General features: G+C 43.0%; 2 protein-coding genes across 16 annotated transcripts in view; one reads left to right on the top strand and one right to left on the bottom strand.

The window, feature by feature from the left end:
- The window catches only part of Txnrd2 (thioredoxin reductase 2), a 78,084-nt gene extending 68,765 nt beyond the window's left edge, over positions 1-9,319 (bottom strand). For 11 of the 13 annotated variants that reach the window (XR_006846500.2, XR_006846501.2, XR_006846502.2 and 8 more), the window contains exons 1-2: positions 9,211-9,319; positions 5,191-5,259 (exon numbers count right to left, since the gene is read on the bottom strand). Coding sequence is in view for 8 of the 13 variants with exons in the window: in XM_058571718.1 (XP_058427701.1) it covers positions 5,191-5,259; positions 9,211-9,313 (172 nt within the window). In the remaining 5 variants the exon portion in view is untranslated. The remainder of the gene's footprint in view (positions 1-5,190; positions 5,260-9,210) is intronic. The other 2 variants (XR_009224619.1, XM_046421120.2) reach the window with 1 other exon arrangement.
- Positions 9,291-15,267, top strand: part of Comt (catechol-O-methyltransferase) — a 31,980-nt gene continuing 26,003 nt past the window's right edge. Inside the window, exon 1 of one of the 3 annotated variants that reach the window (XM_058571724.1) lies at positions 9,291-9,403. The gene's annotated coding sequence lies outside the window, so the exon portion shown is untranslated. The remainder of the gene's footprint in view (positions 9,404-15,267) is intronic. The other 2 variants (XM_046421129.2, XM_058571725.1) reach the window with 2 other exon arrangements.

Here is a 15,267-nt window from a genome sequence, read left to right as displayed (position 1 = left end):
AAAACACTGGACATTAGGCAACAAAGGATCCGAGATTCAAGACGTGAACAAGGTGAAATTGACTATAGAGTTTCCTGGATCCAACATTTCAGGTAAGGCAGACCCAGTGAAAGAGAGGAGGGGCTGAGATTCTGAGGTGTCCAGAGTTCATGGGACAGAAAGAGAGGGAAGAGCCAGATCAGCACATGCACTTGAGGAAACTATCTGAGTCTGAACTACCAAAAGGATTAGAGCAGACAGCACTTGCACAGGGCAGGAAATAGTGCCCATTCCCAGAAGACAGATAAAATATATATATATACAATTCCTGGGACTATGCATAAGTTCTAAGGAAGGTCATGCTTCAGGAGTTGAGAATAATTAGTCCTCACCTAACAAATACTAGGCAGAAGGATCAAACCCTTTCTTAATAAGTTACCTACATCCAGAATGAACCTTAATAATATTTCTAGAAATACGAAAATGTCCAGAACCCAACAAGGTGAATTCAAAATGTTTGGCATTCAACCAAAAATTACTAGGCAAACAAAGAAGCAAGAAAATACATACAACACATAAAGATGGAAATAGTCAATGGAAACCAAGAACTGATTTAAATGTCAAAGGACCAGTAAGACACTCATAACTATTCCATATGTTCAAAACAATTAAGGAGGAACATGGAAGATACAAGGACCTAAGTTAATTTATAGAGATAAAAACTATAATATAAAAGATGAAAAATACAATGAATGGTATTAATGACAGATTTAGACACTGCAAAATCTATTATTAGTGAATTTGAAAACAAGAATAGAAATTTACAAAATAAAACACAGAGATAATAAGAATTTTTTTATTTGTTTGTTTTAATGAAAAGCAGCCTAATATACATGTAATTAAAATCTCCAACAGTGAGGGGGTGGGGATGGAAAAAATATTTGAGAAAATGATTATAAAATTTCACAGCTTAATGAAAACTATAAACCCATAGACCCAAAAAGCTCAACAAACTCTAGGAAAAAAAAAAAAAAAAAAAAACAATAAGAAAACTAATCAAGGTACACCAAAATTTAGTGATAGTGCTTGCCTAGCATGCACAAGGCTCTGGATTCAGTACCCAGTACCACAAATAAAGCAACAATAACAACAAACAACATTGCTCAAAAACAATGAAGAAAGAAAATTCAAAAAGCAGTCAGAGAAAAAAAAGATATACTAATGAGCAACAAAGATAAAGATGGCAGCACATTTTGTCACCAGAAACCAAGCCAGAGAACCTGCCAAGATTCCGACTGACTGGAATTGGGTGCCTGCACAACTAAGAAATAAAAGGAAAAATGAATTTAATTGCAGTTAGGTTAAAATGAGGAAAAGCAACGAATCTGTCTCTGCTGGTCTTATAGAAGTGGTCCCATAGAAGCAATTACAATTTATAAAATCGTAAACCAGAAAATATACACATGTAGATTTAGCTAGGTTGTGCTAACAAGAACTTTGTTACAATTTTAGTTTCCTTGGTGACAGCTCCAGGGCAGAGGGTAGTTTCTCCAGTTTACATTCTTAGCATGAAGAAACTCTGGATGCAGAAAATCAGTCACCAGGAAGTTGGGAAGCAAAAAGTACTTTGGGGCTTTTAATTTCAAAGAGACTTTGTTATAATTTCTCATTGGAAATAGTACAAGTGAAAAGAGAAAGGGGCAAAATCTTTAAAATACTAAAGAAAAAAACTGTCTACTTGAATTCTATTCCCCAAGAAAATGTCTTTTAAAAATTAAAGGCAAACTGGGAGTGGTAATGGGACACATCTATAATCCCAGCCACTTGGGAGGCTGAGGCAAGATCAAGTTGAGGTTAGTCTCAGCAACTTAGTGAGGCCCTGTTTCAAAATAAAAATAAAAAGGACTGGAAATGTACCTCACTGGTAGAACACTTGCTTAGCATGTGCAAGGCCCTGGGTTCAATTCCCTGTACTGGGGAAGAAAAAAAAAAAGCTAAAAGAACCTATTACCACTAGAACCATGTTGTGAGAATTGTTTAAGAACATCTTCAAGGTAGAAGAAAAGTGAAGGGCTTGGTGGTAGACACCAGTAACACCAGCTACCCAGGATGCTACAGTAGGAGGATTGCAATTTGAGGCCAGCCTTGGCAACTTAGCAAGATCTTGTCTCAAAATAAAAATAAATAAACTTATTAAAACAGCTGGGGATATAACTCAGTGGTAGTGCCCCTGGGTTCAAGCTCTAGTACTGAGAAAAAAAAAAGGGGGTAGAAGAAAAATGATAATAGGTAAAAAATGTCTCTACACAAAGAAATGAAGAACACTAGAAATGGGAAATACATGGGTAAGTATGTAAGATTTTTCTCTTATTATCTTACTTATCAAACTTTTGCAGTGTTGAGGATTGAACCCAGGGCCTTCTATGTTAAGGAAGTGTTCCTTCTTGCTTCATTCCTCGCTATAACTCAGACCCCTTAGTTTGGTTCCTGTTTGTTCTGTGTTTTCAGAATTTCTAAGAAACATAGGCTAACTCTTAAATTCTGGAGAACAGTTAGAAATGCTTTGAAAGTAGGACTCATTAGTCAAATTAATGGCTTAGATAAACTCAAAAGATACCAGAAATGGTTTTGAATGTATAAAAACTTGAACCTGTAAGAGTATTCACAGCCTTAATTAAAAAGGCAAGTAATCAGGACTGAGGGTGTAGCTCAATGGGAGAGCACTTGCCTAGCATGTGTGAGGCAGTGGGTTTGAACCTCAGCAATGCATAAAAATGAATAAATAAAATAAAGGTATTGTGTCCATCTACAACCCCCAAATAAATAAAGGCAAGTTATCAAAAATTTTCTTGGTTACATCTGGAGTCTACAGATCCAGACATAGAAGAAAAACTTGGAGATATGAACATATGTATTGTGTGTGTGTGTGTATGTGGGGGGGGGGGACAATTCATTTTAAAAAATAGGCAAAGATTTTGAATAGACATTCCTCAAAAAAATTTCTAATAAGCACAAGAAAAGATGCTCAACAATGCTAATTATTAGAGAAATGTAAATCAACCACAATGAAATACCATTCATACCTACTTAAGATGACAGATAACAAAGAATTAGTGAGGATATGGAGAAGGTGGAACCTGGTACATTGATGATGGCATTGTAAATGATGCCAGTCACTTTGGAAGACTGACAATTCCTCAAAAGATTAAACATAGAGTTTCCTTATGACCCAGATGTTACTATTATGACTCCACTCCTAGGTAAATACCAAAGAGAAACAGAAACATATGTCCACACAAAAACTTACATATAGGGGCTGGGGCTCTAGCTCAGTGGTAGAACGCTTGCCTTCCACGTGTGAGGCACTGGGTTCGATTCTCAGCACCACATACAAATAAATAAAAAGATATTGTGTCTATCTACAACTAAAAAAAATTTTAAAAAAGAAACCAACATATAGATGTTCACAGCAGCATTGCTCATAATAGCTGAAAAGAGGGTTTAAATGACTCAATGTCAGTCACCTAACAAATGCATAGACAAAATATGATCTATATGTACAATGTAAATTAACCACCACAGAAGGAACCAAAAGCTGTATCATGGATGAACACAGAAGACAACATGCTAAGTAAAAGGAACAATGACAAAAGACCAGTATGATCCCATTCCAAAACAGGCAAATCCACAAAGAGACAGGAAGTAGCTGAGTGAGGGTGCCAGGAGCAAAGAGAAGAGGGAATGTACTAATGGGTACAGAGTATTTCAGGGTAGGGAGATGAAAATGTTCTAAAGTTGATTGTGGTGCTAGTTGAACAATTCTGCAAATATATTTTTAAAAACACTGAATAATGTACACAGAATGAGTAAATCACATGGTATGTGACATATTTCAAAACTGTTATATGAAAAAGGGGTAAGTCCAGCAAAAGATGTGAAAGATCTGTATAATGAAAACTGCAAAATACTGCTGAGAGAAATGAAAAAAAAAATATCTAAATTAGAGATATATCACGACTCAATTCGTCCAAATTTAGGCATTTACCCAAGAGAATTTTAAACATACATCCCCAGAAACATACATACAAATGTTTACAGCAGCACCATATTCAATAGCCAAAACCAACAAACAAAAACAAAAATGACCATATGCAGGTGATCAAATTCCTACAGGTGGTATACTGTTCATCAATAAACAAGAATAAACTGTACATACATGTAGCAACAGGGATGATTCTCAAAATAAAGATGCAAAGTGAAAGAAGTCAGTGAAAGTTTTATATATGATTCCATCTATATAAAACTTTAGAAAATGCAAACTAGGCTGGGCACAGTGGCTCAGCTCTGGAGGCTGAGGCAGGAGGATCGTGAATTCAAAGCCAGCCTCAGCAAAAGCAAGGCACTAAGTAACTCAGTGAGACCCTGTCTCTAAATAAAATACAAAATAGGGCTGGGAATGTGGCTCATCAGTCCAGTGTCCCTGAATTTAATCTCCGGTACCAAAAAAAAAAAAAAAAAAAGAAAAGAAAAGCAAGAAGAGAGGAGGCGGGAAGGGATCAACAATTAGACTGCAAGTTTCCTATAGCAGTTCAATGAGTCCCAGTGAACTGCACTACTAGATTATCAGTGAACTGAAAGGTAAGGTCTCTGGATGTATCATCCACCATGTCTTTACTGAGTACCAGACTTAGGTCCAGACATGATTTGCAGAGGCAACTGTGGTCTCTTTGGGAAGGCAAAGCACTAAGAACAAGGAAGAGGAGCTAGTGACAGGGATTATACAGTGGGAGTGTGCAGTTCTAAGTATAGCCATCTCAGCAAAGACTGAAGAGAGATGAGTGAGACCCCCAGCTAACCTGGTGGGCAAACAACAGACCAACAAATCAAGCTGCCAGGGCAAGAAGGACATAAGCACTTCTGAAAGGATGTGCAGAACAGTAAGGAGGCAGGGCAGTGGGGGTGGGTAGCTGCTGAAATTGGATGGATGAGGTCAGATCCTGTGAGGCCCAAGGACCTCCACTTTGAGTAAAGACTGTGCTCAGACTTCAAGTACTGCTGTGACTGCCATGTGTGGCAGACACCAAACTATGCCATGGTGGGAAGCAGGGCATAACTAGGAGGTTGCTTGGGTGACCAAGCAGGTCAGCTGTACTCTACTTGTGGATACTGAGGCCCACGTCCACAATGCCACCTCTCCAGGGACATACATACCTTCTTTGGCACAAGCCAAGCCACCAGATCCCCCACCAATCACCAGGAGATCATAGTCCTGTTGTCCTGCTAAGGAAAGAATGAGGTGAGAAGTAAAGAAATCAGAACCAGAAGAGCCCCTGTGATCTCCAAAGGGTCTCTGTTTAAACATGGTGCAGCATTTATTTTATCAGGATGGGCGATTCCATATTAGGATGGAAAATTCCATCCTGTGGCAGTTAGGGCTGAAAACACATCAGCATCATGAATCAGAGCAGAAAGTGACTCCATACATGTCTTCCACACAAAGCCAGAATCTAAGCAAAGTGAGGCAAAGTTGGCAGCAGGTGTGCATGAACACCTTTGCAGACCATTCTCCCTACCACACTGCCACTCACACCCTGGCAGCACTTCTCAGAATTTAACCTTCAGTGTTCTGAGCCAGACAGAACTAAAATATTTTCCTTGAGTTCATGTTTGTTCCAGTTGTAAAGGTGATCCTTTGTTAGAAGTTAGCAAGAAGAAAAAGTACAGCCCCCCGCCACATGGAAGTCTGTGACAAACAAAGGTGTTTCAGTGTGCCAGACTACATGGTAAAGTATAGGAGGGAAAGGACCCTGGACACCAGTAGAGCTGCCTGGGCTCAGGCTTCCTCCCTGGGATCCCTTTTGGAAGCTCACACCATAGCTTACTCACAGCACAGAGGGCTGCTCAGAGCCTTTCTGACCAGTCTGCTGTCTCACTCCTCCACTCTGCAAGCTGCTGTATGAAAGGCAGGCAAGTAACAGGTGATGGGTGAAGATGAAGGAAGGAGAGGGGAGAATGCTTTAACCTGGGCCTGAAGTTGGGGATACCCAGCACCAGGCATCAGGCCACTCCATCGAGGAAGGAATAATAGAAAAGTATCAGGGTTAGGGCATGGTGAGGACTGGTACCAGGCCAGGATATAAACAAATAGTGCCTTCAGTACCTCTACAGACATGAGCCTGCCTGAAATGCCATCCTCTGAAGTTGGCCACTGTTTCCAAGTAAGGCCCAGGGGTCCCATGACCAAAGTGCCTGCCATCCAAGGCTGAGGCATCTTCCCCTACCAGCATCAAAATCTAGCATCTGTGGGGGAAAAGCTGTGTCTGTCTTTGCAGCCACCGGCCTTCTTGGTCTGGCAAGGATGAAGAGGATATGCTGGGGCTTCCTTGCACCTCAGGGTCTCTGGCTGAGCAAACAGGGCCTGTACTCTTATAGGAACACAGAACTGGAGCCTGAAGGAGGCCTATGGCTTGCAACTGGCCTGCCTCACAACTAGACCCACTCAAAGTCCTGTCCAGCAGCCATTATTTGAACGAATGAACACAAAGGAGTCACAGCTAACTCAAGCAGCCATTATAAAGCACACCCAATTCCATGTTCAATTCAAGGACTCTGAAAAAGCCTGACAAGCTGTAAATTATTCTGATGGTTTTAGTATGAGCCAAAAGTACCAAGGACAACTGGTGGTAGAAGGGAAGACTGCCACAGAGCTCCAGGAATCACAAAAATATGGGTCAGGGTCTCTCTCCTCTCCTGCTACTAGGGATGAGGTGGGAGCAGGGCAGAGGCTCAAGGGATTGAGGGTAGGGGAAGCAATGCTTCGTCCTGGAGAGTCCTACCTTCCATTGCAAATACCTGTCCTTCCTGTAACCAGAGCGGGTTGTCCAGAGTTGTCCTGCCCCAAAGCCCTCTGCCTGCCCTCTGCCTGCCTGCTATCAGCCAGCAAACAGGACTGGCTGTTTGTGAATTGTGGACTTATCTTGGGCCCTTTGCTATCTCCCTGTGCATAACTAGGAGCACTCTCAGCCTGATTAACATTTGGAAAAAGGTCCTGCAGTAGAGCAGTTTGCAAGTGCAAGATATCTCCAAGTGTTTGGGAGGCTCTGAGTAGCCTGTTGAGAGCAAGTACTCCAAAGGTGGATGAGGTGGGACTGAGCACAGCAGGTATTACTTGATGGGAAAACTAACAACCTGGCCTTCAATCACTTGAGCCGGTCACAACCTCCCTGCCCACAGGGCTTGGCTCCAGAACTTGTCTTTGCCTCATCTCTACCTTCTTACCACATTATTTTTTAATTTTCTGTTCCTTTCTGGATCCAATGCCTAGTACAGGGCCAGCTAAGAACAGGAGCCCAGTGAGTATGGCAAAGACCAAATGAGTGGTACAATGTTCTAACAAGGGTAAGAAGACCTGCAAAATGGTTGTGTACCTGTAGGTGGGCTGGCCACCCCTAAGGGAGTCACCTTCAGGAGATTCCTGAAAAACTATTCTTCCTGCTTCAAGCTCTTTTCTGTTAGCAGGTGTTAGGGTGACAGATGACTCCAGCAGTGCTGTCATTCTAGTTCCCATTCAGGAGTTATATCAGCTGTTCCCTCAAGCTCAAAAGGGAAGATGTTTCTTCTCTGAAAGGAGAAACTGTCAGGCTGAAATGGAGGAGACTCAAAATTGGATTCTGGAATCATCGTTAAGAGAGTTGGCACCTTCTCCAGGGCCTAGACTATGACTCCAGAAGGTCCTGGGGTCTTCCACTTACTGCCAGCACTCCCTGGGTTCCAGGAACAGAATCCTCAGGGCAGCAGTGCCTCCTGCCCAGCTAAAATGAAATGCCTGGCCCCAAGGCCACAGTTACCCACCAGCCTGAAGGCCCTGGATGTGTGACCACAAGCACTGCTCCTGTTAATGCACTAATGGATCTTTTAATGCCACTAAACAGGGTAATAGCTTCACTGATATGGGTGCATTTAATCCATATGAATGTTCCTACCTGACATATGCAACAAGGAGGCTCCAAAAGATAGCACTTTCCAAAGTCTCAGGGTCAGCATAGGTAACCCATAAGAGCAGACTTAGGTTCCTCTAGGTTTTCACCTCAGGACATGGTGACCACCTCCTGGGGCTCTGTAGGGCCACCTTCAGCCCCAAGGCATCCCAAGGTTCCAACACTAACAGCTCTGCCCATTCATATATGCAGTCAGCAGCAATCCCTCCTGAATCAACTGCTGGCTGAGTGCCAGCCACTCTGCTTCCCAGGCAGCCATTTTTGTGAAGATGCCGTGATGTGTCCTTACTCACAGCCCTCCACACTCACTCCCATGGGGGAGAGTTGAGCTCTGTCACTAAAGTCCAGGGAATAGCGCTGGGGCAATGGTGGTGGGGTGGTTACTGTGCAGGTTCATGCATGGGACTGGCCTCACCATCCCAGATGTGGTGGCACTGTTGCCAGTTCTGTAGGGTGCAGTGTGAACTGTTCTGAGTGACTTGCCTATCCTCTGCACACAGATTATTTAGTGTGGTGATGGGTTCTTTGAAGTCTATATCAAATTGTCTGACTTTAGCCTGCAGTGCTTTTTCAGCTTGGATGGGACAGGACAGCTGCAAGACAACTTGAGTCCTAATAAGGATCCAGACTTCTGGCCACTTAAAGTTAATGATTATTGTCCTAATTTGGTCAATGAGGCTCAGTCTTTCCCTAACACAGACTCCCATGTGCATTGGGTCCCCAGAACCCATTGGTCTTAGTTTCCTCTCATTCATTCCCTACCATAGCCAGTGGTTCGATGAGGAGGTGCTCATGGTGTGGCCCGTGGGGTGCCAGATGACCCCAAGAGTGGGGACATCATCCTAGTCAGAACTACAGTTAATATTGAGCTGGGGTGGCGGCGGGTGGGGGTGGGGAGAGACAGCTCCTGGAGGTTGCAGGTGCAGCCAGTACTGGATGATCTCCGCAAGTCCACCAACCTGTTTCCCCATCTGAGGAGGCTACCTAGCTAGAAGCAGCCAACACCCCCACTGAACAATCTCCGTACGGATACCCCGTCCCCCAACCCAGGAGTACTCTCCTATGGATACATGCCCTACCCAGGGTCAGCACGGGCACGCCCGCCCGCACAAGAACACCCCCCACGTCGACACCTACGCACTTCACCGTGTACCAGGCCACGCGGACACCCCCACGTGGGCACCCCCGCCCCCAGCCTCAGGGATTCGGTCGCTCCCTAGGTCGCCCACCCTACCTGCCACGCCCCGAGCCGCACCCCGCACCCCTCCCGCCAAGGCCTGCGTCCGCCACCGGAAGCGCCGGCCGGGCCCCCGCAGAGCCGCCGCCATCGCCGCCATCGTGTCGGGACCTCTCAGTTGCCGGGGCTGCCCTCCGCGCTGCCTGCGCCCAGCGCGTCCGGCAGTCCAGGGAGCGCGGCCTTGAGCGAGGTGAGTAAGCTGGTGAGCCAAGGGATGGGCTTATGGGTGGGGTATTTGGCCGGCAGTGAAAGAGTAGGAGAGTCTCCGGACCTGGGTTGGTGATTCCAACCTGAGCTGGGGAATTTGGGCCGGAGTGTAGGAATCTGCCCTTGGGCGTGGGTCTGCGGACCTGGGTTGGAAGATGTATTTAAAGTGGGGAGTTTTGGAAGGATGGGGAATTTGGATAGCCTTTAGGGGTTCTGATCTTCTGTGAGGGTCTCTGGACAGGGTCTGGGCACCAGACTGTGTGTGTGCGTGTGTGTAATGGGGAGGTGGTTATTTGAAGATCTGTGCTGGAGTTGGAGCCTCGAGACAGGGTAGGAAATCTGTTCTTCTACCACGGATGGGGATCAAGACTTACAGACTGAAAGGGTAGGTCTATCCCTGGAGCATAGCTTGACCTGGTGAGGATGTGGCAAAACCAGGACCCGACCCACTGGAGGATCCTACTTGGTCCTTAGATAAGGATCAGACCCTCAGATCAGAGAGTTTTAGGGACCCAGGAAGAGTATGCAAGCGAGTGGCTTCCTGACCTGGAAGGGGGACCAATCAGAGTCCAGGACCCCCCAAGGCTGAGCTTTGTGTTATTGCAGGAGGCTCGCCACACCTGCCCTGCTAGCAGATCAGCATTTCAGATTTTTCCAGCCAGAGATTTTGATGCCCTACTGCATTTATTAAACATGGTTCTCCATGCCTCAGTACTTGCTGCTTCCTGGAGGGACTCTGGGGTACCCTGCAAGGCTCAATGAGGAGGACAGCATATCACAGAGAAATACAACTCGACACTAGTTGATGTGGCAAAAACAAATTTTACTCAGGAACTAGTAATAGTAGGGGAAAGAGTTGAGCTCCATTCTGATTTGTGCAGAGGTGACTGAGTGTTTCACAGGGGTATGGGGGAGTAAAGAGTGCAGTAGGGTCAAGGAAGTAAGCATTTACAAAAATCAGGGAAGGAGGGTGGGTTCCTGGGAAGGCCAAATGGATTTGCCCCGGGGCCCTTGAATTTTGCTGCATTCTTGAATTTTCTTAGGCATTTTGAGGGGGTTAGGGCTATCCTAGGGATGCAGTCATGAGCTATTAGAAACTTAGTATTTAGAAGGAGCCTTAATGGTTGGAGTTTGGACAGAGAGGATCTTGTCAGTGTTCTTGTTCAAGAGACATTCTTCTTCCCTAATAATAGAAGTCCATTTTCTGTTCCATAGCCTTTTGTTTGTGAAGGACTAGCTGAACTAGGATGAAGATATTTGCTGTATGGTGTAAGTGATCAGGTATTTAATGAGGAGCATTTCAGTGAAAATAGAAAAATAAAGGTTAATGGTTGGAGTTGACCTCTAAACCCAGCTTTTGTTGGGGGGGCGGGGTATCAGGAATTGAACTGAAGGGCGCTTAACCACTGAGCCACATCCCCAGCCCTTTTTAATTTTTTTTATTTTGAGACAGTGTCTCACTAAGTTATTTAGGGCCTCATTGGGTTGCTGAGTCTGGCTTTGAACTTGCCGTTCTTCTGCCTTAGCCTCCTAAATTGCTGGGATTACAGGTGTGTGCCTAAACCCAGCTTTTGAGACTAGCGGGCAGTAATTTCTGGGTGTCTGAATCTTAAGTGTCTTTTAAAAAAAATTTTTTTTTTTTACTTGTTGATGGACCTTTATGTAATTAATTTATTTATATACAGTGCTGAGAATCGAACACAGTGCCTCACATGCTAGGCAAGCGCTGTACCGCTGAGCCACAACTCCAGTCCCTCTTAACTGTCTTTTTAAGTGGTAGAATGTGGACAGCAGTAGCAGCTTCATGGATTGCCCAGATTTTGAAGTCCGAATGTGTGTGGTGAAGGCATAGACATCAGTGTCAGCATTGTAGTTATTTCTTGGAGCAGAGTATGAAACTTGTAGGAGTTGGAGAGGACTTCGTGGCTTATGTGGTAGCAGCTCTAGGCACGACGGTTGCACATAGACTATTTAGTGTGGTGATGAGTTCTTTGAAGTCTATTATCAAATTGCCTGGCTTTAGCCTGCAGTGCTTTTTCAGATTCTGATAGGGCAGGACAGCCAGCTCGAGTCCCAGTAAAGATTCAGACTATCAGGTTTTGTTCTCAGTGACACCAAGTCAGAATGGAAGAAGAAAAATCAAAAACAACATTTTGGTGCTCTGTAGCCAAATATTGAAGGAAAGTGTATCTGAGTATTTAAGGGCTGGCAAAATGAATAAGAAATCAAGGTCCAACCCAATTTATAGGTAGATCATAAAAAAATCAGAATCTGATAACCTATAAAGGTGTATTATACTTCTCCATCAAAACATAAAAATAGCTGGGCGCAGTGGCGCCCGCCATCCCAGTGGCTTGAGAGGCTGAGGCAGGAAGATCACAAGTTCAAAGCCATTCTCAGTAACAGCGAGGCACTAGGCAACTCATCAAGATCCTGTCTCTTGGGGCTGGGGATGTGGCTCAAGCGGTAACGTGCTCGCCTGACATGCGCAGGGCGCTGGGTTCGAGCCTCAGCACCACATAAAAATAAAATAAAGATGTTGTGTCCACCGAAAACTGAAAAATAAATATTAAAAAATTCTCTCTCTCTCTCTAAAAAAAAAAAAAAGACCCTGTCTCTAAATAAAATACAAAATAGGGTTGGGGAGATGCCTCAGTGTTTGAGTACCCCTGAGTTCAATCCCCGGTACCAAAACAACAACCACAAAAAAAGACCTAACTTAAAAATAACCTCTTTTTAAAAATTTTAATTAACTAATTTATTTTAATTAAGTATATATGACAGCAGAATGCATTTTGATTCATTGTACATAGTTGCAGCACAAATTTTTATTTCTCTGGTTGTACATGATGAAGTGTCACACCATATGTACAGTCATACATGTACCTAGGGTAATGATGTCCAACTCATTCTACCATCTTTCCTGCCCTCATGCCCTCTCCCCTTTGCCAAATCACAGTTCCTCCATTTCTCCCCCACCCCCCACAATTATGGATCAGCATCCACTTATCAGATGCTGCCTTTGTTTTTTGGGGATTGGCTTACTTCACTTAGCATGATATTCTCCAACTCTATCCATTTACCTGCAAATGCCATAATTTTATTCTCTTTTAATGCTAAGTAATATTCCACTGTTTCTTTGTCCATTCATTTATTGAAAGGTTCTACAGTTTAGCTCTTGTGAATTGAGCTGCTGTAAACATTGATGTGGCTGCATTATTATAGTATGCTGATTTTAAGTCCTTTGGGTATAGACTGAGGAGTGGGGTAGCTGGGTCAAATAGTGGTCCCATTCCAAATTTTCTACGGAATCTCCATACTACTTTCCAGATTGGTTGCACCAATTTGCAGTCCCACCAGCAATATATGAGTGTGCCTTTTCCCCCACATCCTTGTCAACATTTATTGTTGTTTGTATTCTTGATAACTGCCATTCTGACTGGTGTGAGAGGAAATCTTAGAATAGGTTTGATTTGCATTTCTTTCATTATTAGAGATGTTGAACAAAAAATAACCTCTTTTTGAGCAAAGATAATCAAAGCACATTTTTTTTTTCCTGTGCTGGGGATTGAACCCAGGTCCTTGAGCATGCAAGTGCTCTACCACTGATCTAAGCCCCCACCCCAGAGAAAGGCTGTGTTTGTGTGTGTGTGTGTGTGTGTGTGTTTGCTGGTGGTGAAGATTCACAGCCTCATGCATGCTAATCATGCACTTTTCTGCTGAGCTACACCTCCAGTCCCTATACCTAATTTTTTTTTTTTTAATATTTATTTTTTCAGTTCTTGGCTGACACAACATCTTTGTTTGTACGTGGTGCTGAGGATCGAACCCGGGCCGCACGCATGCCAGGCGAGCGCACTACCGCTTGAGCCACATCTCCAGCCCCCTAATTTTTGTTTTGACCCCAAGTATCATGACCCCATGAGATTCTCAGCTGGAATTCTGGAGACCCTGTCCCAGCCCAGTGGCATGGTCTCAAAGTGATACCATCAGAAGCCTGTGCCTCAGAGTTGCCTTCAGAGGCCTTTCCGTGGTATTGGAGACGAAGCACTTTGGCCTGTAATTGATTGCAAGAGCTTTTAAGAAAGCATCAGAGTAAAACAGCTATTTGTGATGATTAAAGACTGAACGTGAGGTGATTAAAGGTTTAATAAGAGTTCTTTACAAAATGATGCAAAATTGTTTTGGTGACCCCACCAAGTTTTTAAATAATGATTATAATTATGACTGTGTGACTGCTAACATTATATGAAGATATATAATGGGCATTGACAAATTACTAGGGACTTCACCCAATTTCTGAAGTCCTTAAATTAACTTTTACCGATACAAATGTAACTTGAGAAAGGTTATACAGAATTTTTTTTTTCTTTTGCAGTGCTAAGGATTTAACTCATGGCCTTATAAGCTTTACCACTGAGCTATATCCTCAGCCCTAACTTAGTTACCTATTTAATTGAAATGACATTGAGATTATTGTGACACGGATGGAGAGTGTAGCTCAGTTGTAGAGCTTGGCTGACTTGAACTGAAGCAGGGAATTCCATCTGCCATACCAGTAAAATAATTAAAGATAAAAGTAAATATAAGCAATAACAAGACCGTGAAAGATTAACTCTTTTAACTTGAGAAGACGAAATTTTAGATAACCAGGATACAATAATGATTGCATGAAACACAGGAACTTATTTTGATATGATAAAGAATCCTTATTATATTCTAGGCAGATTGTTGAAAAAGTACCAAAAACTGAGATGGTGGTACCTACCTATAATCCTAGAGATTTAGGAGACTGAGACAGGAGGGTCTCAAGTTTGAGGCCAGCCCCAGCAAATTGGCATAGACCCTGTCTCAAAAACAAAACAAAAAGGGCTAGGGATATAGCTCAAAAAAAGTGCCCCTAGGTTCAATCTCAGTACCAAAAAAACAAAAATATGGGGCTGGGGCTGTAGCTCTGTACATAGCGCTTGCCTACCATGCATGAGGCACTGGGTTCGATCCTCAACACCACATAAAAAAAAATAAACAAATAAAATAAAGGCATTCTGTCCATCTGCAACTACAAAAAAATAAAAATAAAAAAATTGTAGGTGCTAGGGGCTGAGGTGAATAGGGGTGTAGTTTAGGATAGAACACTTGGCTAGCATGCTTAAGGCCCTGGGTTTAATCCATAGCATGGTTTAAAAAAAAAAAATGCAGGGAATGTTTTGTTTTGTTTTGGTACTGGGGATTGAACCCAGAGGCACTTAACCTCTGAACTACATGCCCAGCCCTTTAAAATTTTTGAGATAGGGTCTCACTAAATTGCTGAGGCTATCCTGGAACTTGTGATTCTCCTGTCTTGGCCTCCTGAGTTTCTGGGTTACAGGCATGTGCTACCATACCCAACAACTTTGTTTTATGTATTTATTTTAAGATTTTTTTTTTTTAAAGATTGAGACAATCTTTATTTTATTTATTTTTATGTGGTGCTGAGGCTCGAACCCAGGGCCTCACATTTGTGAGGCAAGCGCTTTACCTTTGAGCTATAACCCCAGCCCCAACTTTATTGTTTATTTATTTTTTTAATTTTAAAAATTAATTAAAAATCAAAAGACCAAGTTAAAAAAAAGATAAAAGATAAAAAGAGATCAAGTTACTCTGCAGTTGGAACACAGACAGAAGAAAGGTTAACACTTTGGAAAAGGACACTGCGAAACTGAGCACTCAGCATAAATTCACCATGTCTAAAATGACTACACACTTAAAACATGCAGAGAAGAAATAAAAGTGTACCCAGTAACAGGAGAAAAATCAGGCAATGGAAAAAGATACATAAATGGCAAAGAAAATGGAATTAATAGACAA

The sequence above is a fragment of the Marmota monax genome, unplaced genomic scaffold, assembly GCF_021218885.2.
Source record: "Marmota monax isolate L192 unplaced genomic scaffold, Marmota_monax_Labrador192_F-V1.1 WCK01_AAM20220418_F8-fsc00157, whole genome shotgun sequence".
Taxonomy (NCBI): domain Eukaryota; kingdom Metazoa; phylum Chordata; class Mammalia; order Rodentia; family Sciuridae; genus Marmota; species Marmota monax.
The sequence above is the reverse complement of the archived record's forward strand: the minus strand, read 5'-3'. Positions and strand labels throughout refer to the sequence as shown.